Source organism: Euprymna scolopes, chromosome 1, assembly GCF_053919585.1.
Source record: "Euprymna scolopes isolate OS-2025 chromosome 1, ASM5391958v1, whole genome shotgun sequence".
In the NCBI taxonomy this organism is placed as follows: Eukaryota; Metazoa; Mollusca; class Cephalopoda; order Sepiida; family Sepiolidae; genus Euprymna; species Euprymna scolopes.
Genome location: NC_136482.1, coordinates 130,635,446 through 130,652,331, shown reverse-complemented (window position 1 = coordinate 130,652,331; position 16,886 = coordinate 130,635,446). Strand labels below are relative to the sequence as shown.

At 35.4% G+C, this 16,886-nt stretch overlaps 1 protein-coding gene across 1 annotated transcript in view; it reads right to left on the bottom strand.

Moving 5' to 3' along the window:
• LOC145268999 (putative RNA-binding protein 19) overlaps positions 1-16,886 on the bottom strand; it is an 87,401-nt gene that overhangs the window by 13,825 nt on the left and 56,690 nt on the right. Inside the window, exons 17-22 of the mRNA XM_080124623.1 lie at positions 16,614-16,724; positions 15,725-15,925; positions 14,109-14,222; positions 10,527-10,631; positions 9,639-9,705; positions 3,298-3,433 (exon numbers count right to left, since the gene is read on the bottom strand). Of these exons, the coding sequence (XP_079980749.1) occupies positions 3,298-3,433; positions 9,639-9,705; positions 10,527-10,631; positions 14,109-14,222; positions 15,725-15,925; positions 16,614-16,724 (734 nt within the window). The remainder of the gene's footprint in view (positions 1-3,297; positions 3,434-9,638; positions 9,706-10,526; positions 10,632-14,108; positions 14,223-15,724; positions 15,926-16,613; positions 16,725-16,886) is intronic.

Sequence of the window (16,886 nt, the reverse complement as noted above, 5' to 3'; positions counted from 1 at the left end):
TTTCGAATATTAATGTTTGGATTGGTTGTTTTGTAGTTTCGAATATTAATGTTTGGATTGGTTGTTTTGTAGTTTCGAATATTAATGTTTGGATTGGTTGTTTTGTAGTTTCGAATATTAATGTTTGGATTGGTTGTTTTGTAGTTTCGAATATTAATGTTTGGATTGGTTGTTTTGTAGTTTCGAATATTAATGTTTGGATTGGTTGTTTTGTAGTTTCGAATATTAATGTTTGGATTGGTTGTTTTGTAGTTTCGAATATTAATGTTTGGATTGGTTGTTTTGTAGTGGATTCTGTTTTTTGTTTGTTTTGTTTTTTTAAAGGAAAAGAACACTAATATATTAATGTTTGGTGCAGTTTAAGTCAAGAAGCAAATAAGGAAGTGGGGAGAAAGAAAAAGAGAGAACGAGGGGGGGGGATGTTTTTTTTTTTTCTTTACAGAATATGATTAAGTTTTGTAAAGACATTAGAAAAATTTTTTAATGAATAATGCATTCGAGTCAGGAAGCCAATATCTTCAGTCAGCCTGTTCTGGTAGCACCAGGAACACAGCAGAAATGCAACTAGAAATGCTTGATTAAACAGAACATACCATAAACTGGGAAGAAGTATTAATACCTTCCCACTGAGATTATATCACTGCAATAGATATCATTGATTTGAATTGGGTGTTGCGATCACGTTTTTGTTCCTTTATCAGTAGAGTCCCATATCATGTGATGATAAACCATCAAGCAAGTTAGCCACTTGGTCACCAATATAAAAAGGTGTGACAGAGTTCACTTTCTCTTTTTTTCTCTTTCAAGAGTGACCACTGAAAGGGAAACATATTTGCAAACCCTTCCCTTCCTTGCTGGGAACAAAGTGTAGTATCAGTTCTGATGCTACACTTAGTCTATTCATGTCTTTAATCAGTGAAGAAGTCCTTTCTTTGACTTAATTTTTGTTCCAATCCAGAGTGCCCATTTTTGAAGGAGAGATGGGTTTTCCCTATATTAAAAACTGACCTATGATCTATGCTCTATGCCCCCGTGGAGAAACATGTAAATAGGAATATTTGTTTGTCCATTGCTTGTTATTTTGTCCAGAATTAGTTTTGTAATATGTGGTCAATTGTCTCCTCACAAAGAGGTCCATTGTGTTGACATGCCTTTACACATATTAGGAAGTCCACTTTTTGTTTATATCTGTCTACATTAAACATGTGTTGCATACTTTGGTGTATTATTTGTGAGTGTAAGTAAATCCTGTTATATTTTAACAAGTTCAATCTTTCTGTTCTTTTTTGTTTACCTTTTTGCTTACATTGACACATGATAAACAGTCAATCGGGTCAAACCCGAGTTTTCTCAGCTTCTCCAAAGTTCCTATTTACTTTGCCTCAGAGTTAGACATGAGGTCGTTTTTTAAAATGGAGAAAAGGAACAAAAATAAAAATTGTCTCAGTCATGAAAGATTTCTCCTCCACTGACAGAGAACAAGAAATTGAAGTGCAGCATAAGAAAAATACTACACTTTGATCTTGGCCTGAAGGCGAAAAATGTCTGCTCTTATGAGTTGCATTGTTCCATCTAAGAATCTTTCGACGAAATCTATGTGTACTGCTAATATAACTGTTTTATGATTCTTTGCTAACAAAAGCAAATGCAACTTCTATTTGTTATTCAAGATGATCTTCCCTGAAGCTGATACACTTTTTTTCTGGCGAAACATGCATTTGTTGATGATTGCCACAGGTACTACAACTACTCTTAAAAGATAAAGAATTTGTGTTTTCTTATTATCAAAAATAAAGTTTAGATTCCTTAAGATCCGCCATATTGTTTTACAGGTCCTCCTAGCAATAGTATGTGAGTAATATTCAGTTGGCTTTCCACTAAGATATGACATAAGTTTAGCAAAGTGTGAGATGTCCAGCTCACCTAAAAGAGGAGCATTTTGGATCAAAAATGAAAATAACTCAGTTGAACATTTCAGTATTCCCTAGAGAAGACATGTCAGGCAATAGGTTGTAAACCAATTTTCCTCCTAACGGAAGAAACAATAGAAAGTACAGTAGAACCTCGGGATACGGTGGCTCTAGGATACATTTTTTTTCAGATTACGATGTGGAATACAATGTTTTTCTGACCCCTGGTTACAGTATTTGCCTCACCTTACGGTATTATTTATGTCATTTGATTATATACATGTGTATTATATGCTGTGCTGCATTTTGTTACTAATTTTTAATGCCGTATCCCCGGGTTCTACTGTAATCCCTTTACACTCACCCCCCCCCCCAAAAAAAAAGAGATATTACCTGGGAAGATGACCATCTGAAACTGAACTGGCAGATCATTATTTTCAACATAAAGACCAGTAGAAAAAGAAAATATGCACGTGCATGTCAACAAACAGGGTCCCAAATTCTATCCTCGCTTTCAGTTTAAGAAAAGTTAGATCATGTGGTACTCAGCGGGAAGTGTCACAGAAAATAACATATTGAATTAACATGGATATAAACAACAGGAGCCAATCTTGGAAAATGAAAGGTGAGGTGAAAGTATTTTTAAGAAAAAAATATTAAGAACTGAAAGTCCTTTGTGTCCAGTATGCTAAAAAGAAATGACAAAGGTGAAACAGTCAAAAACAACAATTTTTGTTTTTGTCCTGCATATAAAGCACATTTCCATAAAACAAGTTTTTGGAAAAAGCACAGCTTCCATTAGACTTTTATTCAACTTTTGTATTTTGGGCCATATAAGTTCCCCAATAACAAAATGCGCAAAATAGCAAGAAAAACAGCCATGTTGTAGTATGACTATTTTCTAGATATTTTCTCAGGGCAATTTTTAGAAAACCCTATCAAATTAAGAAGCAATGATGCAATTGTGGAGACAGATAAACGTCTAATTGCTAAAAGGAAATACCACAGAGAGCATACAATACAAAGATGAATTTTTGGAGGTATTGACACTATTGGTTTGTTTGAAACTAAAAGAAATTTGAGGGATTGTGCTTTTCTTTAAGGCATTAATGTGGAGAGAGAAAGACCACAGTATTTGTTGCGACACTGTCCACCAAGTATTACATGACTTAACTTTTCCCAAACTGAAAGCAGGGCTAGAATTTGAGATCCCATCCATCACCATGCACCAAGAAAGATTTTAAATAAATGTCAACATGTTTAAACCCTGTGGTCAATTTATTTTAGCAAGCGCCTACTTATCTCCCCATAACAATAGAGCTATTAAATTTGACAACCAGCACTTTAAAAAAAAATCTATGCAAATAATAAAAACATTCAAACTTACATAGAGACTCTGTTTGAAATCTTCAGTTCTATCTGATGTTCGTCCAGTTGGATGTGTTGTAACTTTTTCATAGCTTCATGAGCTGACTTGCTGCGCTTGTATTCAACAAAGCCATAGCCCATAGAAAGCATTTGACCTGCATGAACAAGAAATGAATATTAAAACAGTTTAAAAAAATTGTTGCAAAAATACTTTCAGAAAATATACAAATATAAATTACAAGCTGTACCTCAAACTCAAAAACAACACAACAGAATTTCAAATTTGCTATGACAAATCCTTACATTACCAATTATGCCATCGAGTGGGTAATAAAAAGATAAATGATATGATACAATGCGTGTGTAATACAAGTCTTGAAGACAGGTTTGGTTCTGATAAGCTTAGAGGAAGATTACATCTGGAGAGTATAGGGAAATGTGTGCAGAAGAATAGACTTCAATGTTATGGTCATGTTGAATTGGGTTAGTAGATGTAAAACTGCTGAGCTAGCAGGTTCGGTTTACAAGGGAATATCAATGAAAAACTTGAGAAGTGATAAGTATGAACTTGACAGAAAGCAGGATAATATATCACCAAGACATCCTTCTTAATAGATAGAAGAATTCTCCTGAGCAGTTCAACATCCAGTGATCATATATCTAATCCTCATGAAATTGCTTATATCACCCTGAATATTACCTTAAATTTTCATTCTATCCCTAAGCTAAGTAGAACACCTAATAATACTCTAGTCAACTACTTTTAAAATTAGATAAAGCCAGTTGCAATATTAGAAGTGCTTCGTCCCTCACCTAGACTACGGACTTGTACAATAAACCATGAAACTATTGTACCTAAAATTCCTCTCAAAACTGCAAAATACTGCTGCTTGTATACTAAGTACCTCCTATAGATACTTTACCTCCAAGATGACTGCCTTGTCTGTTTTGCATGACAAACCTTTTTATTTTTTACCTAAATTCTCTTTCTCCTGATCACTAACAAATCAAACTGCTCTATTTCCTAAGTTGCCACTAAACCTAATCCGTCTCACGTAACTTAGAGGGGTCCTTGCTCTCCACCCTTGACCCTAACTGACTCGTAAATCGATACCCATTAACACCTAAAATTTCCGAGGCATGCTCTTGATTATAACTCCTAACCAAGTTTCTAAGTAAATACTCACTAGACATAGTCCTATACATTGACTTAAAGTAATCTATAATGAACAGCAACCATTAATAGCTCTTTGTTAAGAGATAGTATTGCAATAATTATTACACAAACTAAACCGGTACTCATTGAAATAAAAACTTCCGGATATTAAGAGAAAGGTGAAGTCATTCTCCTTCGTTGTAGTCTAAAGGCAACTTACTCAAATTACTCAAATTGTCTAAAATTCCATGCATTCGTATATAATACTACTTATCCATCCATCTATATTTTAACTATACTTACAGAATATGCAATAACCTATATCTATCAGGTATAACTGTACTCCATATCAAATGCTCTCTTGTATCTATACTGAGCATATCTTATCTTTCAGTCTTACTAAATATCCGGTTTGGGCACCAAATCAGAATTTCTAATAGCAAGTAAATCATACTCTAACACTTTATCCTAATCTAAACCTACTAAACCATATCTAACCATACATTCCTAAACCTACTAAACCATATCTAACCATACATTCCTAAACTTACAAAACTATATCTAACCATACATTAACTCGTCTCTCTCGATCCAATATTGTAGCAAATTTAGCTGCTTCCACTGCATGAATTTTTACCTATACCCTCTCCCAGTAAAAATGAAAATGGAAAGCATAATAATGCCCCTTTTTAACCATGTTTGAGAAGTGAAAATTTTCTGTAGAAGCTAACCTAAATGCCCGATTTTTTCAGGAGATATTAACCTAAATAACCAATAAATATTAACTACCCATGCGGGGTCGCAGAAATACCTGGATTAGGACCCAGGCGCGGGGCGAACCCCCTCGGAGATGATGGACCCGTAGGTCTTCCCAGGTCATCCGTCTAGGAGAAGGAAAACTCTGAAACTAAACCTAGGGGAGGGAGGCCTCTTCAGTCCTGGACGGCAACCTTCCTAGAGCTGGTGACTCAAACAAATCACCGGTTGGCAAACCTAAACTGCTTAAGGAGGAGATAGGCTCTGTCTATCGCCCGGCTTTCATACTCCTTCTTTGCCTATTGGCCAGGCGTAGAGGTACTATCACAGGGACTCGTCTGAATCACCCAGTGGTTGACCTTGTTTCCTAGCTAGGGCAATGAACGCCGCTTTTCCCCTCTCCCGCCACATCCCATCCCCCTAAACTGGACACAGTGGGGTGCTTCAGTGCCATATATGTCGGTGCAGTTGGACTGGGCTGGCTTTGCCTAATGGATTGAGGGTACCGGATTGACAGTTCCTGGCTGCTGTTTCCGACTGATAGTACAGGGGCCCTAACTCTTTGGTAGCGCTTAGAGCGGCTGCTCCATCAACAGTTGTAAAATATCGGGATGCTTGTAGTGCCATGTCGCACATGGAAAGGGACCCTGCACTCATCCCCGGTGGGCTTTCCTGAGGCCACAATCCTGTGGGTGAGGACAGCTGATGGTCTACTTGTATTGCATGTCTGGTATTCTGCACAACTACTTATCCAGCACCCCCTCACTCATCCACCCTAACTGAAACTTTTAAATAAAATAAAATGAAATGACAGCTCAAGCAAAAGTTACATTTAAACCAGGACCAAACTCAAAGAAAACCAACCTGCCTCCTCCCTTGAGGCTTGCATTTACTAATATTCGCGGGCTTAGAACTAACTTAGATGACGTTGAGTCATTTCTCCTTGTAAACACCCCGGATATCTTAGCATTAAGTGAAACTAACCTTCACTCCTCCATTCCCTCTAACCACTTTAACATGCCTGGTTATCTCCCGCTCTACCGTAAGGACTCGGACAGACATATGCATGGACTTGGAGTCTATATTCGAAATACCCTCCCCCTAACTAGAGAAATAAAACTAGAATCAGAGGGCCAGGCCTTTATGTGCTTCAGACTAAATATGCAACACAATATTAGCTACTTGTATTTTCTCTACCGCTCTCCCTCAAACCAAGACTGTACCTTAATAAACAAAGTCTCAGACAGCATAGATATAGCACTCTCCCTCGATACTAGCGCACAAATACATGTATTTGGTGACTTCAATGTCCACCACAGTAACTGGCTAGGATTCTCTAATCACACAGACGTAGCTGGTAGCGCAACACACAGCTTCTCTATATCCCATTCCCTATCTCAGTTGGTTACATTTCCGACACGTTTCCCAGCCCAGCACGATCAACATGCCTCACTTCTAGATCTCTTTCTGACAACGGTTCCCAATGACTGTACAACAAATGCCCACAGCCCACTCGGGAATGCTGATCACGCTGTGATAATGGTAGAAATCAGCCTAAATTCTCGCCCTAAAACTGAAGACCCATTACTCAAAACAACGAGGTATTACAAAAAGGCTGATTGGGAAGCCATCAGGGAGCTCATCAGAGATGTCCCATGGCAAAATATCTTTATTCTTCCAGCGGAACAGTGTGCAAATGAGACAACTGAATGGTTCAGAACTGCTATTGAAGCACATGTTCCCGCACGGAAATTCTATAGCAAGCCCCACTCTCCCCAATGGTTTACTTCTGCTTGTGCAGCTGCCATTTGTCAAAGGCAGCATGCGTTCCGCAGATTCAACCGACATAAGTCCAGCTCAAATAAACAGAAGTTTATAGAAGTTAGAAATAATTGTAAGAGAGTGATAGACACAGCTAAGACAGATTACTCTGAAACCACCAGAAAGCACATCGAAGCACAGAAATTAGGAACCCGGGATTTTTGGAAAATCTACAACAGCGTAGTTAATAATGGACAGTCAACTATTCCCCCACTAACAAACAATCATGAGGTTGCTTGCACGGCAGCTGACAAGGCTAATCTGCTTGCCAGTCGGTTTGCCTCAAACTCCACACTGAACTCGGTACACCACTCACTCCCTGATTTTCCTCTGCGAACAGACGCCACACTTGACGATTTGAAAATCACCCCTTCTCAGGTACATGCTATTATAAAAAACCTAGACACCTCAAAAGCATGTGGACCAGATCTCATCCCGGCTGTGCTATTAAAAAAATGCTCTGCCGAGGTTGCTCCAGTTCTCTCCAAACTTTACAATAAATGTCTCAATGAATCTTGTTTTCCTGACTGCTGGAAAACCGCCTCTGTGGTACCAGTCTTCAAGAATTCTGGTGAAAGAACTGACCAACTAAATTATCGCCCCATTAGCCTCCTCCTGCTTTTCGCCAAGATATTTGAGTCCTTGGTTAATCAAGCCCTAGTCCAGCACCTAACAGCTGTTAAACTCCTGACTGACAAACAATATGGATTCAGGCAAGCCCGTTCAACAGCAGATATCTTAACTGTAGTTTCTGAACGTATATACCGTTCATTGGATAAAACAGGGGAGGGTAGAGCGGTGGCCCTCGATATATCTAAGGCTTTTGACAGGGTATGGCACGATGGTCTTCTAAGGAAAATTAGATCATATGGAATCACTGGAAGAATTCATAATGTAATTAAATCCTTCTTAAGCAATAGAAAAATCAAAGTTGTCCTCGACGGACGTACATCCAAACAATATGACATAAATGCGGGAGTACCTCAGGGGTCTATCCTTGGACCTCTATTATTCCTGATATTCATAAACGACCTCCCTGATAAAATTGTTTCGGAGATGGGTATATTTGCCGATGACACCACTCTCTATAACAGATATGAGGGGAAAACAAATGAACACATATCCAAGGAAATGGCAGAAACACTAGAGGATGACCTCCAACCATAGTGGAATGGGGACATAAATGGTGGTCACATTCAATGCTGCTAAGACTAAGCTTGTTTCCTTCAATAACTACAAGAAACCTTCTCTACCACCAATAGCAATGGCCAAGAACACATTGCCTGAAAGTACTTCTTTTAAACTCCTCGGCCTAACGTTTACAGGGAATATGAACTGGAATAGATACATTGAGAGCATTGCCAAGGCTGCTGCAAGGAAGGTTGGCTCCCTCTACCGTGCTAGAAAACTACTTACGCCTGACAGTATCCTATACCTCTATAAGGCAACCATTCGCCCATGTATGGAGTACTGTTGTCACATCTGGGCTGGTGCATCTGCTGCTTGTCTCTCGCTCCTGGACAGGGTTCAAAAGAGAGTCGCCAACCTGATAGGTCCTGAACTGTCATCTAGGCTTCAACCTCTGTCCCATCGACGAGATGTTGCATCCCTCTGCCTGTTCTACAAATACTTTAATGGTGAATGCTCTGACGAACTGCAAACACTTGTACCTCCCCGACGTAACTACCCCCGACAAGCTACTAAGTCTCATCCCTTTACAGTAGAGATCCCTAGGTGCAAGAAAGCCTTTTACTCCAATAGTTTCTTCCGCAGAACTGCGGGTCTTTGGAACTCCCTTCCGGGATTCTGCTTTCCCAACTGCAATGATATGCAGAAGTTCAAGTGTAATGTCAACAAACATCTTTCTACTCTTCTCCCTTCATAATGACCCCGCTAATTAAGTCCCTAATAGTAGCCCCCTGCTTCAAAGTGGCACTGTGCCTTGTTTGGGGTGAAAATTGAATAAAAAAAAATTTTTTAAAAAAAAGGATAAATAATGACCTGGCCAGAGACAGGTTAATTTGAAAGTCAATTTCTTAAAGCTGTTTAAAATAGATAATCAAACAGTTCAAAACAGCACTGGATACATCAGAACCAATGATTTTTCGATAATTACCTCTCATCTGAAATGCGGCGGATGTGTTTCCAATATAAAACATCAAATACAATTCAAATATACAAATTTTCAAGGAGTTTTTCCACACCAACACAAAGTTATGATCGCCAAAAGATGTACTATAATTGATTTCATAAGAAAAGAAACAATCTCTCTCTGTGATTCTACTTCATGAAACAGCCAACCAAAGGTAATGGTGATATCCTATCCAAGATTACCTCATTAATTAGCCAAAAGGACAACAGGTGATTTACAAAATTATTTGATAATGTATAATAAATAGGTCAAAATATTTGTCATGCCATCTTTTTAACTTTGTTACTAGGGCCAATATATCAGCCATGCAGAATTTAAAAGGTTAAAATAACCTTCAATAAAGCATTCAGACTATCAACCTACCCTAATATCAACCTACCCACATTTTCTCTTTATTTACATGGCTTGTTGCACTTTTGCCAATAAATGCCATAAAGAAATGTTTGTATACATTTTCTATACAAAATATGCTTACCTTTATTCTTTAGATCTTTTTTTCGGGCCACAATAACATTTCTGACTGAACCACATTTTTCAAATACCTAAAACACAAAATTATTTCCATAATAAAAACCAGTTAAATAAAGAGATTAGATTAAAATGTTAAATGATAAACTGTCTTTCCCATTGTAGACAGATTTTCATGGCTTGCACGGGTCTGCCTTTTGGCAGCTGCTCATATGTCTGTTCACCATTTATCTTTCAAACTTACTTAGAATAACCAAAGTTTGTTTGCGGCCACAATTTTACAGTAACCCAATATATATGGCTTGAGGTAGTTGCCTGTCTAGCCGCACTGATGAGCTGTGAAACAGCGAAACAGTACTGTATGTGGATGACTATATATATATATAAATATATATATATATATATAAAATTGTAAACTATGCCTAACAGATGTTTAGAATTCGGTCATCACTGATAATCTGGCTGCAATTTTCAAGTTTTAAATTATCAGATCCACTCCAGCAATAACCAAGCATTTGTCAAAAGAATAATGCCTCATCAATACATCATAAACTAAATGGCCTGACAAAAAAGACATTATATATATATATATATATATATATATATATATATATATATATATATGTGTGTGTGTGTGTGTGTGTGTGTGTATGTATACATTTTTAAAAAGAAAAATTAACCAGAATGCTTGATTACCAAAGTAAAAGTTCAACACGTTTAAATAAAGAGATACAAAATATTGTAAAATAAAATATATATTGTAAAAAATAAAGAAACAGTTGAAGAAATTAAATAGTCATCTGAGATATTCAAAATAAATTATAATTAAAATATAAGCAATAAACTAGAAAGAAAAATCAAACTATTTTTTATGATATTCAATTTAAATACTCACTTCTTTCAATGTTGCTTCAGTTGTATCAAAATTCAAGTTCTTCACAAAAAGAACACTTTCTGGTTCAATGTCACTGTCACTATTTGAAGAGTCTGCATTTTTTTCCTATGCAAATCAAACAAAATATAGAAAAATTGATGGTAAGAAACTTTTAAAAAATGATCTCATATCAGTATAGAATAAACTTAAAAGATGAAGGGGGTTAATTTAACTTTAATTGTCCCCCTTTATCACTTGGTTAGATTAAAAACTTGTTGGGGACTTGATTAAGAAAATAAAAAGTTCAGAAAAATGTGTAACATCTTTCTGTTAAAATCTCTTACTCTTTCTGTGTGTGTGTGTGTGTGTGTGTGTGTGTGTGTGTGTGTGTGTGTGTGTGTGTGCGTGTGTATGTGTGGTGAGGAAGTGTTTTTTCAAATAGTCCTTCTCCCAACTGCCTCTCTCGTAAGTAAAAAAATAGAACAGTTAAAAAGAAGTTTTAAAATTCTTTTACTCTACAATACCACAAATTACATTTAAAAATATCCTCCCTCTCTCTATTCATTATCCTTTATCAATAGACCTCTCCCTGGCTTCTTAAATGTCATAAAACGAAAGAATATATATAATCAGCAGTCTGACCAATATTTCTATTTAGAAAAAGTAAGATGGGATATTTTTATGAAGTAACCATACCAAAAATAATTTTTTTGTTTTCATTTTACTAAATGTTTCTGTCCCTCTTTACAGTTGGGGTAAATTGTATAGTAGTTGTGTCAGAAGTGTTATGATAACTCTCACTTAACTGCAGTGCAATAACCAATCTATGATTTGATTGAGCTACAATGTGAAAAATATGACAAAACCAAACAGAGGATTTGATAGAAGTACTATACTGTCTCAGCATAGAGATTACCCTGTCCACAAATCGGTTATGCTGGTATGGTCATGTGAAACATTCATGCACCTAGATAATCTGTTGCAGAAACATGGATGCCTGAAATCACAAGAAGGTTGGTTGGCCAACAAAAATTTGAAAAGTGATTAGACAAGACCACAGATCGAAATTTGGAGACAGTTGACTTGGTGAACCATGAGAACTCAAGGGTGGATTTGTATATCAGAAAACATCTGGCCCTTGAAGAAAGGAAAGTAACATTAAATGAATTGAAGAAGTATTAAAACACTTAAAATTGTTCAGATTTATATAGAGTTACATTTTCTGATATACATTTGAACAAATTAACTGAAACACTTGTGAACAAAATATTGAATTCAAATGAAAAACAAAAAATTAAATATTTCTGTTTTTGTCGACTGCAATTTTTGAAATGCTATTAAAATGGTTTCTTTATATTAGTATACATTATTTACAGCAATTTTTCATTTGCAAAGTCCTTAAGCTCATAAACTTTATGGTGATAATTAAAAAAAAATTTTTTTTAACTAAACTTGACTAGAATCAAACTGAAATATGCAATACTTGTATGCATCTGAACACAAAAAATCAGATTTTCTTTTATTTCCTAAACTAACATGATTATGCTGTATCGACAACAAGATAGAAGTGTGAATAATATCTTTTCTTGTAAAATTTTTCTTTCTATTCCCACTATCGATTTATGTTCTTTCACTCTTCCCCGCTCTCTTTCTCTATGACTCCCCTCGCTTTCTCTGGAAACTGAAAAAAATTGTTAATCGATTACTACATAATAGAATTTTTTTTAAATTGCTCTAAATGTGCATCCTGCTTAATTAATTATGCTCCTTTCGATCCTCAAAGAAAAAAAGATATAAAAGAAAAAAAAATGTACATGTATTTTGTTCAAGGCAATGCTGAAAAAAAAATGTATCAACTTGCAGGTGTTTTGTATAGCTTTTGATTTTTAATATACAAACAATTAACCTTTAATAATTAAATAAACATGTTTTCACATATTTGTTTATTTTCTACAACCTGATTACATGACAAACTCATGCAGGGACCAAAGTCATTTAAAGTTACGTAAAGTATATTTTCCCGTAATAATACTATGCATTTATATTGACAAAATTTGCTCTTAAATTTAACTAAATAAATAACAAAAATTTATTCAATACCAAGTAATAATTAATTAAAAAAGTGTCCTTTTTTCAAAAACAATATGCAAATATCAAGTTTCAACTGATGTCCTGCTACCTTGGTAAACTAAGAGCAAGTTTACAGCATTGGATAGTGACAATGTAAAGCCAAGTCAATTTATGATGGTGCATCGTTAAAAGGTGAAATATGTTAAGTTCTGCATGGTGAAGACTTGCTCCACAGAGAACAGTTGTAATACAGCTTGATTGTTTGCGATCATTTATAGATGCTGATTCTGTTACTGATTAGGGCACAAATGATGACACATCATAATCCAATATTAGTAACTTATCGTTGGCAAAAGGGAACACTGTCAAGCCATCGGGCCATTTGCCATTCCCTTTGTCAAAACCCACTGGCTCGATTGATTGATTGTTTTGTTTAGTGGCATTTCAACCTTGCTAGTCATTTTATGCCGAAAATAATTTTTTAGGTGACTAAAGTTAGATGTGCTTCTTGGTTTGGTTAAAAATCTTGAAGTATTTTTAGTGTCTTAATGTAGGCAGCTACATAGAGGAGCGTGGCTTGTTATATTTGTGATAACTGGCTTGAATATCAACAGGAAGCGAAATGGATTTATATTTTGTTTGTTGTTATTTTGCAGAAAGTTAGATAAGTTAATGTTTTGAATTTTAATTTATTTGAATTGTAAAGTAGAAGAAGCAAGCATCAAACAGGCAGACAAAGTACTGAGAGCTTCAAACATCGACTTTTATAAATGAGCCATGTCAGAATGTCAGAAACATATATCAAACAAGACTGACCTCAACAAATCATTTACAACAAGTTTGTCTTTGAAACATTCCAAGTAAAACCAAATTGAAGCATGACAAATCTAGGTAACAAGTCACCATCAGTGCACTGCAGTGGATTGTTGACATTCATAAGGACACAGAACTTGTATAGTAACAAAGATCTGCTGATATTGAAGCTGAGAAAAGAAAGCTTAAGTGTTGTACAAAGTTTTCCTTCCCATGAAGCAATGGCCAAAACAACTAACTGACTATCCAGTTTCTATGGCTTGCACAGGTCTTGCATTTTGCAATTGCTCATGTCTTGTCTTGCAAACTTACTTAAAACAACCATAATTTGTTTTCAGCAAAAATTTTATGGCTAGATGCCTTTCATAACACTAAGCTAACCAAAATGATAAAAAAATATGTGAAGTAAACCTATATAAAGTATTGCAAAATAAATAAATAAAAAGTAAAATGGTCAAAAGCTTTTTTTTCTCATAGCTACTACAACCTACCCTTAATCTTCACCTTATAATGTTGAGTGCTTAACTAAAGGGCATCAGGTACAATTTTATTTATCTTTGGCATGACTCTAAGATTGAACTCTGGTTTCTTTGCACACTAGCAAACCCTAATCATTATGCTAAATGAATCAGCTTAAGTAATGTAAGAAGTGCAATGTTTTTTCTATTTTTCTTTTTTCAATCATAATTTTGCACCCAACAATTAAAAGACACTTCTTACCTCTGAAGGTTTCTCTTTTGTGGTTTTAGATTCTACAGATTTTTCTTTAGTTGGAGCTGGGCTGGTGAAGGTGTCCATTGGAGCCCATTCTAAATAAAGCGGGACATGTAAAAACTAAAAAGAGAAAGAAAAGTTCACAGGAAATTAGAAAAGTTACCCCCCATAAAATGTATATAAATAAAACAGTAGATGTGTGTGTGTGTGTGAAAATATTCAACCGATAAATTCCCAAATCACTGATCACATAATGACATTGAAATTAACAGGAAATAGTAATCATACATCAAGGATGGTTTATAGCAAGTAAAATCTTTGTTTGGATGAATGAATAATATGTACAGAAATATGTCAGCAAGTTGAAATGCAAAATGTTCATTTCAACTTGCCGACACATTTCTGTTGCTTCTGCACATACGCAAATTCATTCATAGCTTGAAGTGATCTAATTAAGAAAGTTTCTTATTTATCTGTCGATGGCTCAATTGGTAGGGAATGCGTAAGATTTATTGCTGAAGAAAAATACATAGAAAATCACTTGTTTTTGTCTTACTTCTCAACAGCGAAAAATTTCTATTTTTTGCATTGTGATAATCTAATACTGCTCTATATAGAATTGCTTTTTTGTTTTGTTTTACAGCATATCAACCGTTTCTAAATTATTTAATGCTGAATAATGTTGGAGTTTTTGAAAATATTTTTTGTTTGTTTTATGGCATATTTTTTTTCAGACCATTTAATGCCGAATCAAGCTGAGAGAAGTGTAATAAGAGGGGAAATCATCTTAAAAAAAACAAAAAAAAACATGGATTTCAATCAAAAAGTCGAGAATTCACATCTACGAGGAGTTTCTGAGATTTAAATAGAAATCCGCCTTTTTGAATTTAAAAAACAGAGAAGTCCCATCCGTGGTATATGAATTATTTTCGCAGAGTTTATCAACTTATCTGCTACATGTCACATGACAGTTCCTGTCTGTGACACTGTGATACTAATGACAGACCTCCCCCCCCCTTAGAAAATAGGGAAGAAAGAAAAAGAGAAATATAACAGAAAAAAAGAAAGCAGAACAACGGAGAGGAAGTTGTTACAATTGTTAATCACAGTGTGGTAGAGGTCAGTATGCCTAGGGTAGGTTTGCGGTCAGTTTTGTGGGTGGCAATGAGTTTTCTAACAAATGGGAATGGTTTGCTCACGGTCTTGGGTTTGTGACAGTTAAGGGCTATGAGGGCCCTAGAAAGAGAGCAAAAAGATTGGAATTGAAGCCAAGTGGATGTAGACGGGGCCCTGAGAAGAATATGGTTTGGCACTGATGCGACCAGACAGCTAGCAACGGAAAACGTTTGAGGTTCTTTCTTCTACACTACATAATGGTATCACACACATGCAGCTTAACTGATTTACATCACGCATTTATCCCATGTTGTTTTATTGCAATGCAATCACAAATGTGATCGGGTCACAACACAACATCCTGAACACAACTGAATTGTAATCTTTAACTTCTTGCATGCTTTTCTGCTTAATCTAACCTTGTGTGGAAATTTACAATTTCAGCAGTATTTTCACACACCTATATCAAATATTTGTAACAAAATCAAAAAATAATAAAAGCTTACCTTTGTATAAGCCAGATTAGTGAAGGCCTTTTTAGCTTCCGATTGTGAAAGAAACTCTACAATTGCTGTAATTCCAGAAGGCGGGAGAACGACTCGGCCAAGAGTGCCATAATTTGAAAATACTTTACAAATTTCTGAAGGTTTGGTTGCAGCAGGAAGATTTTTGACTAATATCACATTTTTACTCCGAACTGCTGCAGCCTGAAATCATTAGAAACATTTTTGAGAAATTACAAAAATTTAATCCTAACAAAATCAGACAATATATTTGATTAAATATTACATGGTCTCTGAGGAGCATCTTTCTATGATATCAAATTCTTAGAAAAGTTTTCACCTGAGATTTGGGATCTTGGTTTTTGATAACTACAGATTGAAACATTGTCATATTAGTGTCACATTTGTGCATGTCTACAAAAATAAAAACATGCCACTTATACAGATAGAGACACAGACGAAAATCACATAACACAAGTAAAAATCACAGTTTCAAATAAATTAACAAGAAAACTCTTTGATATACTTATGTATCAGGCAAAAATAGACATCTACACGATAAATTAGGTAAAAATTATAGAGGAAAATTTTAATTAAAAATAAGAATCAGTTTGATCGCATTTTGTCGATCTGCCATTGATAAGAGTGTAAATCCCCTAAAGCGTGGAGGCATATAAATATACATTGCTCTTTATTATAGAGCAGAGTATCTCGAGTTTCTCACTAAATTACTTTCCTAATATTGTGTTGACTCATGAGTTGACAAAAACTAAAGTAAAAAAAAAACAGCCAGGAAGTAATTTTTATTTAAGAGAGAAAACTCATGGTAAATACATAAAACTTGTCACCTTTGATTATAAGCAAAAAAGGATTACTATAAGATTTGTCTTACCTGACTAAAGCTGTCCAAACAAACACCATTCTCAATAAGGAATTCTCGTGTTTCATTCACAATCTGAGTCTCACCCAGCGCCATGCGCACACCAAGACTTTCTCTGCTCTCCTAAAATAAAAAAAAAAATGAATGCATCAAATACGAGTGAAACATTTCAATTATGGTAAAAACTACACTTGTTAGGTAATTTTGAGGCTCAAACTAATTATGATTAAAAATAATAGTCTAAAAAATGAAGAGAAAAAAGAAAATGAGAAAATAGAAAACAAG